Source organism: Diabrotica virgifera, chromosome 9, assembly GCF_917563875.1.
Source record: "Diabrotica virgifera virgifera chromosome 9, PGI_DIABVI_V3a".
NCBI lineage: Eukaryota > Metazoa > Arthropoda > Insecta > Coleoptera > Chrysomelidae > Diabrotica > Diabrotica virgifera.
In genome coordinates this window covers 93,825,949-93,847,377 of record NC_065451.1, presented here as the reverse complement: position 1 = coordinate 93,847,377, position 21,429 = coordinate 93,825,949, and the positions used below count along the sequence as shown (strand labels likewise).

Sequence of the window (21,429 nt, the reverse complement as noted above, 5' to 3'; positions counted from 1 at the left end):
ACAAAACAAATGTCATTCAATGTAGTATATTTATATAGATTCGATATCTTCAGAGCAGCAGCTTGTTTGTAAAAGCTTTCGGCGTTCTTCCAAAAATAATCTCTGTAGCTGATAGGTCTATTTTGAAATTGTGTAAGTTTATAGTGTCCACATAAGATTGGGCTTTTGAATGGAACAATAGGATAATAATGGTCATTTGATCCTATTGTAAAACCACAGGAATAGTTTCCTACTTTCTCATCTTTACAGGTAACTGAGGAATACATTGGTACTGGATTTTCAGAACGGAACGCTAAATATTCATTTAAAATTATTTCATTGTGATATACTTCTGCAACTATAAAGTCACCATCGTCAATTTGGTATTCAGTATTAACAAACACAGTTTTGGATGCTGGAACTCCAATAATTTGTGTAACAAGAACGATAGCAAATAATAAATAAAAAAAATACATCTTCATTGTTGTGGCTCTTCAATACACAGTGAAATTGAAAATCTCTTGTAGCTGAGATCTTTTATCTTTTAAAGAATCTCTTTTATCTCTTGTAGCTGAAATCTTTTAAAGAGAGAGAGAACTGGAGGGGGTAGTAGCGCCTTCGCATGAACTAAAACAAGAAAAAAATATAAAATTAAAAGTGATTCTTTTTGTATTAATTTTTTTATATTTTACGTTTTTTAGTGTGGATCTTGATGTATTCTTGTATGAAGGTCTTCTAAAATGGCAATTGAGGAGTTCATTCTTCTTCTTCCCACCCCCAAGGGAGAGTATCAGTTTCAAAATAATTGACTATTCTTTTATCATCAGTAGGTCTTAAGGCAACTTTATTTTGTTGAATTGTGTAAACCTCATGTTTTTTAGAAATGATAAGATTTTGGGTAGCGTTCGTAACTGTGTGATGAAATAGACAATCAGAATAATCTTTAAAGGTTATAGATTTTAATTCACTTTTTTTTATGCCTTTAGCTTTTTTAATACTATATTCTTCTTTTTCATTTAATACTTTTAATGCATACATTTTTGATCGTAAACCTACAAACTCAGTCATAATTCGACCACCATTTTCATCTTTCATTAATCCTAAAACTTTTTTATTACATAGTGGCATGTTATAGGCATTATTTACTGAAAAATTTGATGTGTCAAACTTATTTATATCAGCCCTCATATGCTCATATACATTTTCGTCGAAAATATGATAAATTAAAGAGTCAGTGTCACAATAAAGGAGTTTTGCGTTATCTCCAAATTTGTTTTTAGTATAGTTATAATGGAAGTCGTACAACCAAACTTTAGATAAATCTAAAATAGAAAAACCTATAAAAAGAGGTTTATTAAATGTTATTTGTGTTCGCTTCATTTCTACAACTACAAGATTTTCATTAATAATAGATAGACTATGAAAATTGGGTTTTGAAATGTAATTTCGAACACCATAACGGCCTTCCCACTTTGATAGTAATTTACAGTCCTTGTATTTACGTACATTTTCACAGGTCTTACCGAAGAAGGAATTTGTCATCATTTTGTAATTATTTGATTCAAATTCATTTTTACTTTTTTTCCTAAGTTCTGTATTTAGATCAACATATTTCTTCACCCAAGGTGCCTGATTGAATTTTAAGACTCTGTAAATTTTATCAAGTTTTAAACCTAGTGTTACTGCTTGTTGAAGAGCTCTGTAATGAATTATATAGTGTTTTTTATCAAATAAAGTTGTTAATAATTTTGTTACTTTGGATTTTGATTTTGGTGGTATTAGATGTTCAGGACATAAGGGTAAATCTTTGTGTATATTAAATAGTTCTTTTGAATAAATAATGTCACATTCTAATATATATCCGATATCAGAGTTTTTATCAACGGTTGTAATATCTGACATCACATTAGGATCTATCCATTCAAAACCTCCATAAGGTAGAGAAAAACACATTATTGTACCATATAAATTTACAAAATCCCAATATATTAAGTAGGAATCACGATCTTGTTCATTATAGTCTTTACTCATATATTTGTTATTTGCTTTGCCATATCTATTGGATACTTGTGAAATTCCTCCTCGTAGACCTCGTTCGATAAACATTACTTTATCTATGTCATCTAATAACTCAATTTCTACTCCAGTAATCTTAAGACATGCATCAAATGATAATCCTGGAGCTGTGTAATAGTGAAGAGGATCTAAGCCATATGTTTTTAAAGAAGTTTCCCGAAAATTTTCAACAATATCACCTAATAATAATACGTCTGTAGTTAGATAAATTTCCGAAAAATCTTTTAACGTATTATTATGAAATTCTGTCCATATGTTGCATGCATGATTGTAATCATCATCACTAATATGTGTTTTAGTAAGAGTGCTATAAAAAGCATTTTTAGGAGGTAAATTTTCATCTTTAAGTTTCTCCCAAGAATCTAAATACTCATAAGGAAAAACACCTTTTCGTGTCAACAAATTAAATTGGATTTCATTTGGGAAAAACGATTTTAAAATTTTGTTTTGAGAAGTAGTCAAATAGGAGGCAAGCTTATCGATACTTTCAGACATAAATCTATAGGAATCGATAAATCGTAAACTGCATTTAGTACCTTGTACAAATTTTGTAAAGGAAATATATCTTTCTTTGTTTAGAGGTAATATTTGAAAATTTCCTTCAATGTCCGTATTTAAATGTTTAATTAGGAAGTGACTATCATATCCCAAATTATGAAATACTATAGGTATCATAAAAGTTTCACGTAACTGTAAATTGCAACATTGATGTGAAGGACCCCTATAGGTTCCAGTCCTGTGGCAATGATCTTTGCATTTAATATCATCATCTGAAAAGGGTTGTGTGCAAATATAACATAATTCTGCATTTAAAAATTGATTTTCTTCTAGATTTGTCAAAGGTGTCATTGGAACAACGTTTGAATAGATATCATCCAGTTTTTTACTGATTAACCCTAATTCTTTAACAAACCAGGATATACAGTCCTCTCCTGTATAAATTTTAAATTGTGTTAATGAATCATCATATGAACATTTTAGTAGAAAAGCTACACTATAAGGTACATGATGTTGAATTTTTCTCATGTTCGCCGTTGGAATGGTAGGATCGGAATACTTTAATAGGAGACATTCTATATCTGCGTAAATGACAAAGGAAACTTTAATTTTGTTCTTAAAATTAGAAAATTTCAAGATTCTCTTATTCCAATTGGGAATTATCATTTTAGTATTATTCATTGTAAAACAGTCCACCCAATGTTGTTGAAGAAGAGGTTCAGATGAAAAATAATTTAAACATCAATCACATATCCACTTTTTAGTATTACTATTATTTAATTGTGTAAAAACTAATTTTGATAAATTTTTTATAAGGACATAATGGTAAATCTGATAGTGATCAATACAAATATTTTCAAAATTAATATTATTATCTCGATTGTTATATTCAATATTTTCATTTGTATAAGGAAGTATTAGTAGATTGACACGTTTTCTAAAGTCAAATTTACTTAAACAGACTGGTGCTATGCTGTTATGTTCAAAAATACCAAAAACGTTTATGGATATATTATTCATTTGTTCAAATTTCCCTATATCTTTTAATCTCATTGGGAAATCAATGTTATCATATTTTAGAACACTTGAAAAATGTGGATATGAGGATATTCTACTAGAATTTGTATTTGGTTGTACAGGAAACAAATATGCCACAACAGACCAAAGGAAACAGTAATTATCATTGTTTTTAATATTAATACAAGATTTTTTATTTTTAATAAAATCAGGTAATTCTATGTAACTAGAACAACCTACTGCTATGGGTATATACTGATTTATATTTACTTTTAAATTCAAAATTTCATACAATGCAAATCCTGAATCTCTCTCCTGAAAATCTTCAATTTTTGATAATATTCTATTAATGACGTATTCCTCATACCACTCTTTTAAATTAGTAGTGTGATCAATTATTTCGTTTTTTGTTGCAAAATGTTTAATATCAGTTTCTAAATTATGAGGTTTAATAAAATTTGCTAAAAATACAGTATTGACTATTAAAAGTGTTTGTTTTAGTGCCTCTTTAATTTTTAGAGAAAAACTTCTAAATGCCTTTTTCAAAAATGTTTTAGGATCTTTAAAATTTAAATTAATAATTACACCAGTTTTGATTCTTTTATTAAAACTTGACTCTAAATCACGCCATATTAAATTATTATTAGTTTTTTTTTAGATTTTTGTTTTTTTGACTGTAGTTTTAATAATTTTCGATGTTTCAAATTGTGTTTGTGATAATTTAAAAGACCCAAACCCGTTTCAATTCTATTACGATGTTTAATATGGTGAGACTTATTTTGAATTACTTTCTTAACTAAATTTATACTTATTTTGATAAATCTGATCCACTTGTTGAACTCCTCAATTGTTCGTAACAGCATTACAACTTTTTCCACTTTCTTCACCATATCCAAAACAAACATATCCAAAGTTTGTGAAGACATGGTATGTTTTATATTATTTTCAAAAATACTGACAACTCATTGGCACTTCTGCTACACTGAAGCTACCGATTCTAAATGAACCGCAAGCAGTACGTAAATGATTGTTTGATCATGTTTGTGCATAGTAATTATTTGTAAGTAGGTATGCATGGTCATTAGATAACAACAATGTTGCAAATAACCATTATTTTAATTATTCATTAAAACATTTTTCTTCACAATTAGATAGATAGCAACAAAGTAATAAATAAGGTATTTTTACAATAATTGGATTCTAATTATATATATGCAAAATTATTCATTAAAACATTTTTCTTGTCAATTAGATAGATAGCAACAAAGTAATAAAATAAGGTATTTCACAATAATTGGATCCTAATTATTTTAAAATAAGTGGAATTGCATAGATATGCTTAAAAAAAAACAATTTGTAATTAATGACCATTAGATAACAACAATGTCACAAACACCAATTATTTTAATTATTCATTAAAACATTTTCTTGCAATGCACTTATTAGAAAAAAATATGTAATATAATTGCTTTGTTTTCCAATAAGTGCATCTCATTAAAAATGTTTTATGTAGTATTTTAGTAGGTAATAGATAAAATTTTGATATATATATATATATATATATATATATACAGGTGCCTGCAAACGGATATGATATTATACCAATAACAGGTTGAAATAAGTACTAAGTGAGTAACATTTTGTCATTGTTGGTGTATTCATCGTGGTCTCATTTATTGTCACTGTTTTATTTATTGTTTATTGTTGTTCTTTTCTATATATAAAATGTCTGGTGTACCATGTACAATTTTGGTATCCATAGAAGATAGATTAAATTTCCCCACGAAAATGGCTCTAGTAGTCATAAGGCAGCTATTCAGGTATGTTTTTTTTTTTTTTTTATTTTTTTTTATTAACAATCAGTTTTTGCATTCCATTTCAGATATGGTTTAAGAAGCATATCTCTCCGGAATGATAGAATCTTAATAGACTTAGTATATACCCCAAAGTCCACAACGCTGTCGAGAAAATTTGGTAACTTACCAGTAAAATATATCCGTATGCAAATAAATGATTCTAATGAGATAGGATTGTTTGAAAAAGCAATGAAGAGATACTACTTTGACTTAGAGGAGGAGACAGAAGCTCTTCCTCCTCCTCCTACTACTACTCCTTCTATTAAATCAATTCAGAAGGAACCTTTAAAGAAAAAATTGAAGAGGAGAGTAACACAGCATGTTGAGTCCATTGATCTTGATCAAAATTCACAAGTGTGGTCATTTGATGAACACATTATAGATGATGATGATGATGATAAAGAAGATCATACCAGAAGAGCGACAATAAGTGAGACCAGAAATGACTACGGCGACGACGATGACGATGACTGCACCACCACATTGATACCTCCTACGGAGTAATTTTGTATTAATATATATATATATATATATATATATATATATATATATATATATATATATATATATATATATATATATATATAACTGCAATTTATTTTTTGGTTTTTTTTGTTTTAGAGGTACAGTACTGTGTGGAGATTGTAAAATTTTTTTTTGTTTCTGCAAACTTTCCTTAAGAATTCACTTAACTTCATTATATTGTGAGGAAACACTTCCAACAAGTGCAGAATGGTAAATGCATCAGAAACTGAAGAACGAGCTAAAATTCAGAAAATAGCAGTTGAGATTATAAAGGCACCTATGATAAGACATATTTTTATAACACTACTGGCAGTCTGTAAAAATCCACGAACGTTAAGCCCTAACGATTTAAGTAGGATTATTAATCACCACTCACATCGTGTACTCCCAAGTATTGTAACAGATGCATTTTTTCGAAACTTCAACTTACCAGTTGAACCAGAGGAGTCCGATTATGATTCTGATGGAACAATTTGTGAATAATAATAATGATAATTGCAGCTATATTATACATATATATATATATATATATATATATATATATATATATATATATATATATATATATATATCCACCCGAAATGGTGGATGTGTGAATTGTTCGTAAGGGGATTTTTCCACATTCTCTATTTCATCTGTTTGATTATATATATATATATATATATATATATATATATATATATATATATATATATATATATATATATATATATATATATATATATATATATTTGTTTGCGTTATGCTTTGTACATGAGGAAAAAAAAATAAAAAAAAATTTTTGACAATATGAGTTTTATTTGTCACAAGTAACATTTTCAATATTAGTAATAAATTTATTCATTAACCAATCATGTATTACATTTACAATTTCTAGAGAACAACTTAAGGTATTGATAGTATGTACATTGCAATGGATTAACATATTGCATGAATTTTGTTTTAATACACATAATTTTGGACAGTTCATTGTAGCTTCTATATCTATAATTTTATTACACAAAAACTTTTGGAGTGTCTTCTTTTTCGGACTTCCTTTGACTACAATTGTATTGGTTCCAATAATATTTTTAATGTACTCACTAATAGTTTCCATTGAAATATTATTGGGATGTGAACTATTCCAATTTATTCCATGTATATTGTCGGTTATCCACTGAAGATGGTGTTTATGTTTTTCTGCAAAACACACCAAACTCACAGGATAATTGACAAATGTATGATGCCACACACGTGTATATATATTAAATATACATATTTCTTTACTAAAGAACTCGCTGTCTTTATATTGGAAACCTTGGATATCTATAATAAACATTATTGCACTTTTACTAAATTTGATAATGGATTGTAGATAACAGTACGATCATGAATTATTAAACAGTATACTGAAGTGTTGTCTGGAAAGTTTTCTGATGATTCTAGTTCTAATCGCACATCTATAGCACCACCTTTTACTGCTTCGTTTTGGTGACTACAATCTATGATGAATATCGGTGCTTTTTGTATGAAATTGGTTAAGGATAAGCAAGGTTCGCTTTTACCTTGAAAATAATATGATTCTTGAAACCTTGCATACATTTCATAAGCAATGGCATAGTGTTTCTTTTTAAAATCAATATTTAAATTATCATATGGATAAACCTCAGAATTCAAATACACTTTTAAATTAGTCAAATTACAATGATCAAAATCGCTATTATCTCGTGTTTTACTATTTTCTCTATCTGTCTGAAAACCTACAATCATGTATCGAGGCACTTCGCTTTGTTTAACTGTCATGATGGTCCAATCGTAAGATTTTGTTTTTGGTAGAACTGGTAACTTTTGTAAAGACCAATTTCTGAATGAAATTTCCAAATTATTTTGCATTTCCAAGTGTTGTAATAATACCAATTTTTGTTCATCAGAAACAGATATATGAGGTACTTTCCACATAATTTTTGTAATTTTAACTTTTGGAGTATCAGTAGCACCATCTGTCGTTATAGTTGCGTTAAAATCAGTATGACTGCGAACCAATACGAGTTCCTGCTGTAAATTAATAATAATTTTTTTAAAATCTTCTCCAAAGCCTAAAATTTGTTTCAGTGGAATGCAAACGTTAAAATAACCCGTTGTCGGTTCAACAATTTTAGGATCCTCCGTTATGGACCAACCAGAATTGGCATTTTTAATACAATCATTGGGAGTAAATGATGCATATCCTTTTAATGTTGATGTGATTCCAGGAAATCTAGAACGCGCAATTATTGTTCCTCCAAGTTCATATCTACATTCTTCAAATAAATGAAGAAATCCATTATTGATAAAACTGAGTTTCGTACTGTAATGGCCTTTTTCTTGTGATATCAAATTTCCCTCCAAAATTATATAACTCTCGCTGGGATATGTATAAATATTTTGTGATTGAATTGGTATTCTAATCTCATCATTATTGTCTAAAGATGTAGCTGAATATGGAAGGTGTGTATGATATTCAGAGTTAATTATAGATTCATCTACAGGTACAGTTTTATTGACATTAAGTATACTACCGTTCATTTTTTTTTGTATGTAACTGTACACCTACAAAAACACTTTATAAAATATTCTTTGATAATAGTAAATAATTTACAGCGACACAAAAATCTTTGCTTCTTCTCCTTCTTCTTCTTCGTTATCTTATTCTGCTTCTGTTTCGTAATTTTTAACTTTTAATCCTAAGGATATTAAGAATAAAATATTTTTCTGTGTTAATGGTTTGTACGTTGTCTTTAGACTAATAGGACTCAATATTTTTCTTTCTTTTATATTGTTCCACTCAATAGGATGTACATTATATAATACAACAATGTTTTTAAATCTTTTTTAAATGTAGTCTTATCGTTACCACCTCACCATTAAAATTGATTATATTTCCATCTTCGTCAACTATTTTAAGGTTAATTTCTTCAATATGACTTGTATTTATTGGTAAATAAATGACGTTAGCAGGAATTTCCACAATGCGGTGTCCAGGTGGAACTTTATGAAAAAACATATGGATCATATGAGTACTCTTTTCATTATTATAAGTATTTGTAACTAAATTGCACTCAACCCCTATAGAATTTACTCTTGTAATATTTACAGGATACTCTGAAATATGTTTGTCTGGTTTTGTATGTAAGAGTGGTTTAAAACCGAGAACAGAGCCAATGTTATTGGGTTTTTTGAAATCCACGGTCCTGTTACATTATAATTCACTTCTTAACGTATTTCTATTTGCAACTAACGTGAAGATTGTTTTATCAGTTGCAGGATTATTCCTTTCAAGCCATTCAATGTGTTCTTTTAAATATTTTTCAATATCTTCAACCTCGTATGCTCCATTTGGAATCGTAATTTTTTGAGATTTACCAAAATAAAATGTGTTATTACTTTCATCAACATTCGGAATAGAATTATAACTTACGAAATCAATAAGACCTAACACATATTCATTTTGATCACTTAACGTTATAGGAGGATTGATTTTAACTGAAAGGATAGAACTTCTCCCTGAAACAGTGAAAGTATATGACATCGTGACGACTTTCGTTCAAATGAAAACACACTGGTAAAATTATTATTTTTATTGACATAGAAATGATAAACATAACTGACCACAATTATAACTATTATATGATTGATATCTATCATGATTATATAGTACTTTACAAGGTCCATTTGATAAAAAGTAATCTCTTACTTCCAGAGCAGGACGAAGGTTGCCAAAACTATCAAAATAAATAACTGTTTTTCCAAATTTTTTGTATGCTGTCCAGTGAGTTCCAGAACCTGTATCATCATCTAAGTTTATAACAGCACATTCATTATTTCGTATTTTCTTTGGTAACTGACTTTTCATATATACACCACGAAAGTATGGAATTTTAGCACTAGTAGCAAAATATTTTATATCAATATTAGTTAAAGGACGTTTAGGCATGTTTATATTACAGTTTTTCCTAAAAAAAGACCCATTCCATTTTTATGAGGTTTAAGATAGAGTCCTTTTCCCATTGCTACGGCTTCCATGGTTCTGTTGTGTCTTTGTGATTCTTCTAATTGTTGTTTAGCTGCACGTGCCTCATTTATGACTTTTGTCACTCCTGCAACGCCTCCTGTAACGGCTCCTAACGCTGAGAGACCTGCAAAAATGGGAATCAAGGGAAGAAAACCACCACTTTTCGGTACTGGAATCACACGAGCGGGCAATACTTTTTTCTTAAATTTTTCAATAACTTTAAGAGCAAGCGAAATACCGCTATATAAATCTCTTGGTTTATGTCTAGTTAACGCTTTTCTAATTTCTCTTAATAATACATTAAATTTTATTTTTTTTTTGTTCTTTTTTTAACTTTGACATTTTTACGTTTTTTCGTCTTAGCACTCGTTCTTCCTCTTTTAATGTTTTGTACTGCAACCATTTCTATACGATGTTTCAATATATACTACAACATTGTTCTACACAAACTATCTTATATATATTTTTTTCGTTCCACATTCCTATTGAAGTCATGATCCACACGTTTTCGCTTTTTTGCTACTGCTAGCACTGGATATGTGCTAATTTCATTCAATTTTATTTTTTTATCTCTTGTGCTTTCATTATTATTATTATTGTCATCATCATCGTCATCATCTGATACCGATAATTTTCTTTTTAAACTTGTATGAACATGTTTTGGTACAGTTAGAGATTTTTGTTGGGCTTCTTCTTCTCCTTTATTAATTCTAAAATTAATTGGTGGTGGTCTAATTTTAGGCATAATAATTTTTTTAGGTTTTCTGTTGATTCGTTTTAATGATTTATTAGCCTTAAAATCATCAATTTGTCTTAAACAATGTTCCACAGTTTCCATTGATTTATTCATTATATTTCTAACAGTTGATATTGACTTATAACAACTTTCAAGTACTTTTGGACAACTTTTTGTATACCCCATTCCTAATTTGACTTTTGCATGCATAGCCCCACTTACTCCTAGAGCTGCAATTTTTTCACCTAAAGAAGCATCTTTTGACTTATATCTACCATAAGCATTTTCAGCTAAAATTTTATCAGCTTGGTGGCGTTCCTTTAAATCATTTGTAGAACTTTAGGCTATATCATGATTCTTGCAAAAATCATCAAGAGGATTTATACCAACATCTCCACGTTTTAGTCGTTTTCTAAGCTTAGTACCAGGTCCACAATATCTGTATCCTCCTGGTATATGAAGTTCAAATGGTAGTTTATTAATTAAACTGTTTACAACACCAGTTCCTGAATAATACTTCATTATTTGACCAACTTCTACATAATGATTATAAAACTAGTGTATTAGATATTTATAGTCATTTTATAAGTTAGTGTTTGACGATATCGTTGTCTCTTATGAACAAATTTAAAATTATTAAACAAAAAACTAAACTAAATATATGCAATCATGATGTTCTAACAGAAAATACACCGAAACATGGGTTACTCCTTCCAAATACGATTCAATGTTTAATTGTCGGAAAATCTAATTGTGGAAAAACAAATTTGATGATTAGTCTATTAGAACATGAAAATGGGTTTAAGTTTGAAAACATTTATTTATATTCAAAATCTCAAGACCAACCAAAATATTTATATTTACAAGATTTATTAAAACCAATTAAAGGTATTAAGTTTTTCACGTTTACTAACAACGAAGATATTATACCACCCTGTAAAGCGAGACAGAATTCAGTTTTTATATTTGATGACGTAGCTTGTGAAAAACAAAAAGTAATTCAAGAATATTTTAGTATGGGTCGACATAATGGAGTTGATTCATTTTACCTAAATCATATGCCAAGATTCCAAAACATTTGTTACGTGATAATGCCAATACTATACTTACGTTTCGACAAGATGAACGAAATCTTAAACATATATTTGATGACCACGTAAGCCCGGATATTACTTTTGAAGAACTAAAACAAATCTGTTCACTGTGTTGGCAAGAACCGTATGGTTTCTTTAGCATTTTTAAAGATAAACCAATCAATAATGGACGATACAGAAAGGACCTTGATCATTTCATACAAATATATAATTAACAATTTGAACAGATCAGATCAGTACCCTTTAAGAGAGGAACCGTTCAAAACAGTTCAAAGCAGTTCAGACACTTGTTATGATGACAGATCGTATTTTGAAAAAACAAATTATTGCAAAACGTAAAATTATTAGAAATAAATTAAAACTTTTAAAACATGGAGAAGTTATAAAAGAAAACATTTTCTCACCAATAACAAGACACTTAAAGGTTATTGAAACAAAACTTAACAAACCGAAAGATCCATATAAAGAAGAGGAATTTGGAACCAACTATGATGAACCATTAGATCGAATTAACAACGAAGAAGAAGAAGGAGAAAGCGAAGAAAAAGAAGAAAAAAACGAAGAAGAAACCGAAGAAAAAAGGAATGATGTTGATTTAGAAAATTTTCATGCACTACCTAGAAAATATTTACAAAATATGCAATCTGATAATAAAGAATTTGATTCTAAATATGGTGTGAGATATATTAATGATAAAAAACAATTCTTTATAGGAGATTCACAAATACATTTTGACAATTCAAATATAGTACTTAAACATAAACAATATAAAGGAACTCCCGGATTATTTGAACTTATCTTTAAGAAAAATCCAAAGAATTATTTAGAAACAGACCTACAAGTATATAAAGACATAGTATCTAAAACTCATGCCCATAAAAGACACTACCATCCTTCAAAGCAGATTGATGGTAATAAATCCGAAAAATATAAAAACATTATAGCGCCTATGTTTGGATTGGGTATGTTAATGGAATCCACTAATACTCCAATACAATATGTATATTTTGATGACCCAAACGAGCTGGTTAAACGATTAGAATTGCTTATAGCTTCAACACAAGCAGGACATACTGGTCATACTAACGAAATAAATTCGATTATCGAGGAATTACGTGAACTTAATATAATTATCTAACAATGTCTTCTAACCAGAATGATACAAAAAGGAAGGTAGTAAACGAAATACATAAAACAGCACGAATTAATTTTAAACGTCGTAAAGTTATCTTAAAATCAATTAGTGATTTATTTCAAGCAGATCTCATTGATATGCAAAAATATCAAGATGTAAATAATGGATATAAATACATTTTAGTGATAATTAATTGTTTTTCAAAATTTGTTTGGACATGGCCGCTTAAAAATAAATCTGGCAACAACGTTGCAATTATGTTGGAAAAAACTTTCAAAAAACAGCATCCAAAAAATTTACATACTGATATGGGTACTGAATTTTATAACCCACATGTCAGAAATGTAACTAAAAAATATAAGGTTAACCATTACAGTACATATAGTGAAAAAAAGGCATCAATAGTTGAAAGAGTAATTAGAACTTTAAAGAGAAATATATGGAAAGAATTTAACTATCAAGGACATTACAAATGGATTAATATTTTAGATGATATTGTAAATAATTATAATAATACAAAACATACAACGATTCAAATGAAACCAGCTGCTGTTACTAAACAAGATGAACCACATCTATTACGTACAGTATTCAATCGAATTAAAATAGCACATAAGAAGAACAAATTTAAATTAGGAGATCACGTTCGCATATCTAAACATAGAGGTGTATTTGATAAACACTATACACCAAACTGGAGTACAGAAATTTTTACAATAAACAAAGTTCAACTTACAAATCCTACCACCTACCTTCTTCAAGATTTTGAACACAAAGATATCAAAGGAGGATTTTATACTGAACAGCTCCAGAAAGTTGAATTTCCTGATGCATATCTCGTCGAAAAAGTTCTCCAAAGAAGAGGTGACAGATTATTTGTAAAATGGTGGGGATTTTCCGACACACACAACAGTTGGATACATAAAAATGAATTAATATAAAAACATGTATACATTTTATTAAATAAAAGAATAGAAATGTTAGATTTTTTTTATTTACAAAATTACATTAAATTTTCATTACATGATTATTCATTACCATCTTTCTTTGCACCTTCTTCTTCTCTACTAAAAAAACTGTAATCATTTTCCACTGGCACTGAGTTATAATTTTCATGATTAATGAAACTAGGCCATAGGTTATTACAATATGACATAAATCCCAAATAACATAATTTATCATATAAAGTACTCAAATTAATTTGATCTTGAAGGAATCGATTACAAAATTCTACAGCTTCATCATAATCGATTGCTAATAGTTTATATACATGGGTATCTTTTTTGAAATACTGCTGCCATGTTTGTATTGATAATTCTGAAAAAACTTTACACAATTCCAATACTCTATCTTGCACTACCTTTTTGTCTGTCATTTTTGGTGGGCTACACATAGACTTAATTTTTAATAATACTAAACTGAAATATTCTTATGTTTCTGCTAATAAACCAAATCCCCCACCACGAGCCTCACCGAGCCTCACCGAACCTCGACGATATGTCCTAGAGAGAAAAAGCATTGAAAAGTCCTAGGAATTCTGGGCCCGATATTTTACATTGAAAAGTACTAGGAATTCTGGGTCCAAAAATTAACATGGAAAAGTCCTAGGAATTCTGGGCCCGATATTTTGGGCCCAGAACCACTATAGCTATACTACTATCCCTCAGGTGTCCTAAGGCTTAACCGGGGATGTCGCTTTGTAAAATTGTATAGCCATTCCATGCCAGCAAGCTTTCGATCATTCCATTTTTCAGGAATTTTAACGTTGTTGACTATTGTCATTTCGTAGGCCAGCTGAGGACATTCCAGCAGGGTTAACCTGCAAAACATTTGGCTACATTTTAAAATATAATTGGCCAGTGCTTCTTCCTGGATGGCTGTGAAAATTTTATTCACTTCATAATTAGGAGCTAATAGCCTTATTGGTTCATCTGTATTTTTAAATTTTTGCGAATATCTTCTAACAGTCGGACAGGGAATCCCTTTAAGTTTTGCCACACTTATGCTTTGATTTTCTCTCGATATGAGGTCTAAAGCACTTCGCATCTGCTCTTCACTCTGCATGCCAATGTTTGTTTTTCTAACTCGGTTGCGTGGCATTTTGGATCTAAAAACAATAAATAAACGTAATCAGAAACCAAATTATGATTAATGAAATTAAATGCATACATTCTTAGTATAACATTTGCACAGAAAACCATTATGGGGGACAGTGAACCAGGTTCAGTGTAACCCATTCGTCCATGGTTCGCTGTTACCCACCGCCACCTATTCAACTAAAAAATTTATTTAAACAAAAATAAACTACATTGATTTGAAAAACGACATAAACAAAGACCTATTAAGTAGCTTGAAATTATAATTGACCTGAATTTACCGCCAGGCTTGGAACAAAACTAATAAATAGAACAATGTGAAAAAAGCATTCGACTTACCGTTCAGCAGATATCGAAATACACATCTACACACTATGTTAGCTTGATGCGAACTAAAGTAGAAAGGTGTTGCGTAAAACCGGCAGAGATTTGAAGAATAGAGTTGGGCGATAAAGTGCATAGGCAAAGAGTGGGGGCTGCTGGTTCACTGTGTAACATGGTTCACTGTGACCCAAGTTCCCCTAATTGCTCTACTGTGACATTTTACTCATGCACTGTAAAGTTCGTCTGCCAACTGAATGTAGTCCAAAGTGTACTGGTAAAATGTTACTGTAGAGCAATCACATGTTTCTGGAAATCAAACCATGGTTATCGACTTTAAGTTGCATTATTTTTACAAATTCATAATGTAGATTACACATTTCATCCAACGACTGTTTGATTTTGTGGCTATATAGCAAGGACAATGAGTTCACTGAAGATGGACTGATAAGTCCGAAAATATTTTGAACAATTAATGTAATCCATTATAATTTTTTAGAATTTTTAATTCTTGATTAAATTTATACCAATTACATAAAGGACTTTTTACTTCATGTTAAAAGTTATTTAAGTATAATGTGATATACAACCAACTCCCGGGAACTATCCTGTTTAAATTAATAAAAACTTAATTCTTAATCAGAATCTTCACACTCGTCAGCCTAGGCGGCATATACTAGGTTCATTATTTTTCTGCGCAGTGGCCTACATCTATTCTTGCTCTTAATCTGGCGCAGTTCTGAACCCAAATGTCTAACAATGTGGAATTATTTCAACGTAAGTTAGATATTTTTTTATTTATTACAACAAAAATATTGTACATGTAAAATGTATTACAACAAAAAAACATGAAAACCATACAAATAAGTACTAAATTTTTAAACACACTAAGAAACCATCAATAACATTCCTGTTCTCAGATTGATTCGTTGATTGATTTTCTTGGAGGGCGCGACTTGCAGCTTCCATGATCTTCATAGCAGCATGGTCCTTGTTATCCTGTGCTTGTTTGCCAGTGCCCTTGTTTTTTGCCAATTTCCTTCTTTTCGAAGTTGTCTCCAGAGATTCCAAACTCTGTGATCTTGAAGGAATCTCATCAGGTATGGGCTCATCCAAGGGCTCTGACAGTGACTCACTAATTTTTCTGGATGGCCCTGCTCCTTTCCTTTCATTTTGTCCAGCGCAGTCCAACTCAAATAAGTGACTTGAAGAAGGCCCTTAATAAATAACTTCTAAATCACCAGGGTCTCTGAGGTCACTTACCTGTTCCACTAGATTGGACAGTACAGTAGCTTGAACGTACAGGATTACTGCCATCCAGCAATCTTAGATTGTCGTAGCACCATAAGGTGGGACAATAAATATCCATTGTCCCACTGCCACTGACCATGCTGGTCTTAATTTTGGGCTTTTCAGGGAAATATTGGGCCCTCAAATTATTTATTTTCTTCCTTATGTCACTGATCTCTACTTGGGCCGATGGATATTTGGTGTTAAATTCGTCGGTCATCGATTTAAAAGCAAACAGCCACTTTGTTTTGTTTTTGTAATTGAGGTTAGTTACCTCATACAACTCAGGACACAACTCATAGAGGGAAATTAGATACATACTTTCCTCACGGAAAATCGTATGTTTCTCCTAAAAAATACATATTTCACCTTCTGTCTTATTAATTATATTATGATAATAAACTTACCTCCTGTCCACAACTCATTTTTACTCAATTCTATGATAAAAAAGTTAAAAATCAACTGCAAAGTGCAAACTAAAATGGTCTTCTACAATACAGAAGGAACAAATAACAATAAACAAAAAGCTCTACTTCCCGCCAAATGCCAAATGGACACAGGTTGGTGACACTGAATTCACGTCAAATAATTGAAAAAAAATAGGACAGTGTTCTATTTCGTCAATTTCTTCACGTGAAGTTGATAACGAAAAAACTTAGATGTCAAAGTGTGTTTTAATACCTCAAATTTGGCCTTGAATAAATTGGTCAATTTCTTGATCAATTTATTGTTGGTGTAAAGCGTGTTTAACGACCTTTTTAAGACGCATAGTTTTTATCTCCGCAGTGCAGAGCCGACTGGGAAACTATCGCTAAACATCTTTGTTTTCTATTAAAGTGCCTCATAATGTTATACTTTTTTAATATAATACTCTCTCGACAAATCAAATAAGTTGCTGTTCGGTATTTGTTAGGTACAACAAAATATTCCTTTTCCCAATTATCTTTAAATAATTTGTTTTCGTCAGATATTTGATTTTGAGGACACGCCAGCCATTCTAACTGTTTTGAATTCCCGGCAATCAATTATTAGTATGGTATAGTTAGACCCAAACTTAGGTGGGGGGAGGGGTGAGGAGGGAGAAATCTGCCAATTCGTAGTTCTTTACGTTTTTCGTCAATATTTCTAAAACTAAGCGGTTTAGCATGAACAATCCTCTACACAAAATTGTTCTACATTAAATTTGAAATAAAAAAGGTCCTATGCATAACCCTTCTAAAATGAACGGTTCCAAAGTTACGGAGGTAGTATAGTATAATTGGTCCAAAAAAAGGTCTAACCCAGACATCCAAAGTAAAAGTTTTCCTTCAAAACCAAATTGTTCTATATGGTCCACATATTGTTCAGTAAAAAGTTACACCATTTTGAGCGTCCGGTTTGGGGGGGAGATGGGAGAGAAGTCGGTAAATTAGTAGTTTTTTTACGTTTTTCGTCAATATTTCTAAAACTATGCTTTAGCGTAAGGAATGTTCTATAGAAAAATGTTCTACATAAAATTTAAAACAAAAAAGGTTCCATACATAATTGTTATAAAATCAACGGTTCCAGAGTTACGGAGGGTGAAAAGTGGAGGTTTTCGATACTTTTTATATTTACCGATTTCTCCCCCCTTTTCCCCCCCAAACCCGACGCTCAAAATGGTGTGACTTTTTTCTGAACATTATGTGGACCATATAGAACAATTTGGTGTTGGAGGATAACTTTCACTTTGGATGTCTGGGTTTTTGGTATAGTTACATCATAAATATTGCCCAAAAAATATAAAAAGTATCGAAAACCTCGACTTTCACCCTCCGTAACTCTGGAACCGTTGATTTTATAACAATTATGTATATAACATTTTTTGTTTTAAATTTGATGTAGAACATTTTTGTATATAACATTGTTTACGCTAAAGCATAGTTTTAGAAATATTGACGAAAAACTTGAAAAAACTACTAATTTACCGGCTTCTCTCCCATCTCCCTCCCAAACCGGACGCTCAAAATGGTGTAACTTTTTACTGAACAATATGTGGACCATATAGAACATTTTGGTATTGGAGGAAAACTTTTACTTTGGATGTTTGGGTTAGGCCTTTTTTTTGGACCAGTTATACTAAACTACCTCCGTAACTTTGGAACCATTCATTTTAGAAAGATTATGCATAGGGCCTTTTTTATTTCAAATTTAATGTAGAACAATTTTTTATAGAGGGTTGGTCATGCTAAACCGCATAGTTTTAGAAATATTGGCGAAAAACTTAAAAAACTACGAATTTACCGATTTCTCCCCCCTCTCCCCCCCAAACCCGACGCTCAAAATGGTGTGACTTTTTTCTGGACATTGTGTGGACCATATAGAACAATTTGGTGTTGAAGGATAACTTTCACTTTGGATGTCTGGGTTATGCCATCTTTTGGATCAACTATACTATACTATATAATTAAAAATATAAGTAAAAGAAGCTCACTTTAATTGACAAAATTTGAAAAACACGATGCATGTGTAGGCGGAAGCGCTCGGTCAATAACTGAAATTGATATGTTGATATAATAATTGAACTGGTTTGTTTACAAAACAAAATCAACTTAAAACATGAATTGGAAGTTCATGCATAGCATAACGACGTCAACTTCGGGACATTCCCGGTTGAACACCACAGCGGCGGATCTTTTTATATTACAAATTAGACTTTGTTGATTAGGAATTACCACCAAGGCGACTGTATACGTGGACGTCACCTCAACACACACAAGAAAAAGCAATCAGAAACCAAATAGATTACATAATGGTGACAAAAAGATACCGTAATGCCGTGAAATCTACTAAAACTTACCATGGAACTGATATCGGTTCGGACCATAATTCAGTAGTATCTGTGTTAGAAGCTAGACCAAAGAAAATGAGAAAAACCATCATCCCAGCGTTATGACTTAAGCCAGCTTAAAAGTGAACACCGACGACAAACAGTGCGAGAAGAAATCAACACCAGCCTCAGTGTAGCAGAAAATCAAATCCGCAGAACAGACAACATAGATGAAAAACTGAAGTATATAAACACTATAATAAGAACTACGGGAAAGAAACACCTAACCAAATCTACAAAGAAACATAAGGTGTGGATGACACCAGACATACTAGAACTAATGAATGAAAGACGCAAATTGAAGAATAATTCAGAAAAATAAAGAGATGTTGATAAGAACATAAAGCAAATAATGAAGATGGCCAAAGAATCATGGATTAAAGAACAATGTGTAGAAATGGAAGACTATGAAAGAAAGTATGACACATTCAATATACATAAAAAAGTAAAAGAACTTACAGGAACCCAAAGAAGACATAAAATAAGTTTGCTTAAGGACAAAGACGGAAATATTGTTATAGACTTAGCAGAAAAAATTAATAGATGGAGTGAATACATAAGAGAATTGTTCGAGGACAACAGAAATAACATTGTCCAGGTAAATGGTGAAACGGGACCTGAAATCCTAAAATGTGAAGTAGAAATGGCACTTAGAAATTCCAAAACTGGAAAGGCAAATGGACCCGATGAAGTTCCTACTGACAGTGGCGTAGCTGAAGATTGGGGGTATTATAAACATAACGACAACTAATAACAGCATAATTATTAAAATATGAGTACATGAAAGAGACTAGTTATTTATGTATTAAGAGCGAAAAGTGATACATTATTAAGAGAGTACTAGTTACCGCGCGACGTGTAGCGGAGCGCGGTAATTACTCGAAAGCAATAATTTCACTTTATGCTTGTAAAACATACATTTTTTCTACAATCATTCAATAAAATGAAACTATTTTTAAATCATTAACTTTATGAGTTTGAATATTCAATTTGTTTGTATTGTATGGATCTACGGTTGCTACGGACGACGCGCCTTTATGAGTATGAATTTTCAATTTGTTTGTATTGTATGGTGGTATGGTTGCTACGGACGACGCGCGTTTTTCAAATTTTAACGCGCTAGAGCGATAAAGTGACGGTACTCAGTATACGTCAACTTTTCGTTGCCATTGACAAGCGAAAAAGTATTCTTTATCAAGTGATTGTAGAAAAAAAAATACATAACAAAAAAGAAATAAGTATTAAGTGGAACCCCGATAAGTCGGATAATCGGGACCGCAGCCGATCCGGGTTTTCGAAAATCCGGGTTAGCCGGATAATGAGCTGAAAATTAAAGAAATACGAATAAATAATAACCAAATACACATTATAATTGCAAAAACATGAAGTACATATGCACAGTACATCTAAATTACATACATTTGTATACAGTATTGTTTATTTCTTGGGAAAAACTCAGTCAAAGTGAAAAAATGTTTGTTTTGTCTGATGAAAATCGGTCGGGGTTATCCAGACTTCCGGGTTATCGGAGGCCGACTTATCGAGGTTCCACTGTATATTTTTCTGGTACATTTTTGCATTATAACATGGTATTAAATTTAGCAAGTCGTCCTGAATTTGCCTGTATGAAATTGTCAATTAATGAATCGATGTCTAAACTTTGAGCGGTATCTTGTTCTATACTTAAAATACCTAGATTCGATAGCCTAGTTTGTGACATAAAGTTTCTCAAATATGTTTTAATAATTTTGAGCTTAGAAAAAGAGCGTTCATTACTCGCTACAGTGACCGGAATTGTTAGGTATATTTTTAGTGCAATAAAAACATTGGGAATAGAAGGTATCAATGACATATATTTTGAAGTCAGCACATTGAGTAACTCTTTTATAGTCGTACATTGTTCTTTATATAAAGTGTCTCTAACAATA

At 30.9% G+C, this 21,429-nt stretch overlaps 3 protein-coding genes across 3 annotated transcripts; 1 reads left to right on the top strand and 2 right to left on the bottom strand.

Moving 5' to 3' along the window:
• Nucleotides 1-735: 735 nt before the first annotated feature.
• Nucleotides 736-3,219, bottom strand: LOC126891130 (uncharacterized). The gene has a single exon (XM_050660311.1). It carries the CDS (start codon nt 3,217-3,219, stop codon nt 736-738), a length of 2,484 nt encoding a protein of 827 aa, XP_050516268.1.
• A 1,154-nt stretch (nt 3,220-4,373) lies between these two features.
• LOC126891129 (uncharacterized) lies at nt 4,374-6,074 on the top strand. Its single transcript, XM_050660310.1, has 3 exons — nt 4,374-5,390; nt 5,453-5,735; nt 6,048-6,074. The coding sequence occupies exons 1-3, from the start codon at nt 5,296-5,298 to the stop codon at nt 6,072-6,074; spliced, it is 405 nt and encodes a 134-aa protein (XP_050516267.1). The 5' UTR covers nt 4,374-5,295.
• A 1,194-nt stretch (nt 6,075-7,268) lies between these two features.
• Nucleotides 7,269-8,495, bottom strand: LOC126891128 (uncharacterized). The gene has a single exon (XM_050660309.1). The coding sequence runs from the start codon at nt 8,493-8,495 to the stop codon at nt 7,269-7,271; it is 1,227 nt and encodes a 408-aa protein (XP_050516266.1).
• Between the last annotated feature and the right edge of the window lie 12,934 nt (nt 8,496-21,429).

What these genes read in the sequence shown, in the direction of transcription:
- LOC126891130 (XM_050660311.1), bottom strand. Translation starts at nt 3,219, where the DNA reads ATGATAATTCCCAATTGGAATAAGAGAATCTTGAAATTTTCTAATTTT.
- LOC126891129 (XM_050660310.1), top strand. Translation starts at nt 5,296, where the DNA reads ATGTCTGGTGTACCATGTACAATTTTGGTATCCATAGAAGATAGATTA. An exon ending in GTCATAAGGCAGCTATTCAG is followed by an intron (nt 5,391 to 5,452) that starts GTATGTTTTTTT and finishes ATTCCATTTCAG; the next exon opens with ATATGGTTTAAGAAGCATAT. An exon ending in AGAAAAAATTGAAGAGGAGA is followed by an intron (nt 5,736 to 6,047) that starts GTAACACAGCAT and finishes TTTTTGTTTTAG; the next exon opens with AGGTACAGTACTGTGTGGAG.
- LOC126891128 (XM_050660309.1), bottom strand. Translation starts at nt 8,495, where the DNA reads ATGAACGGTAGTATACTTAATGTCAATAAAACTGTACCTGTAGATGAA.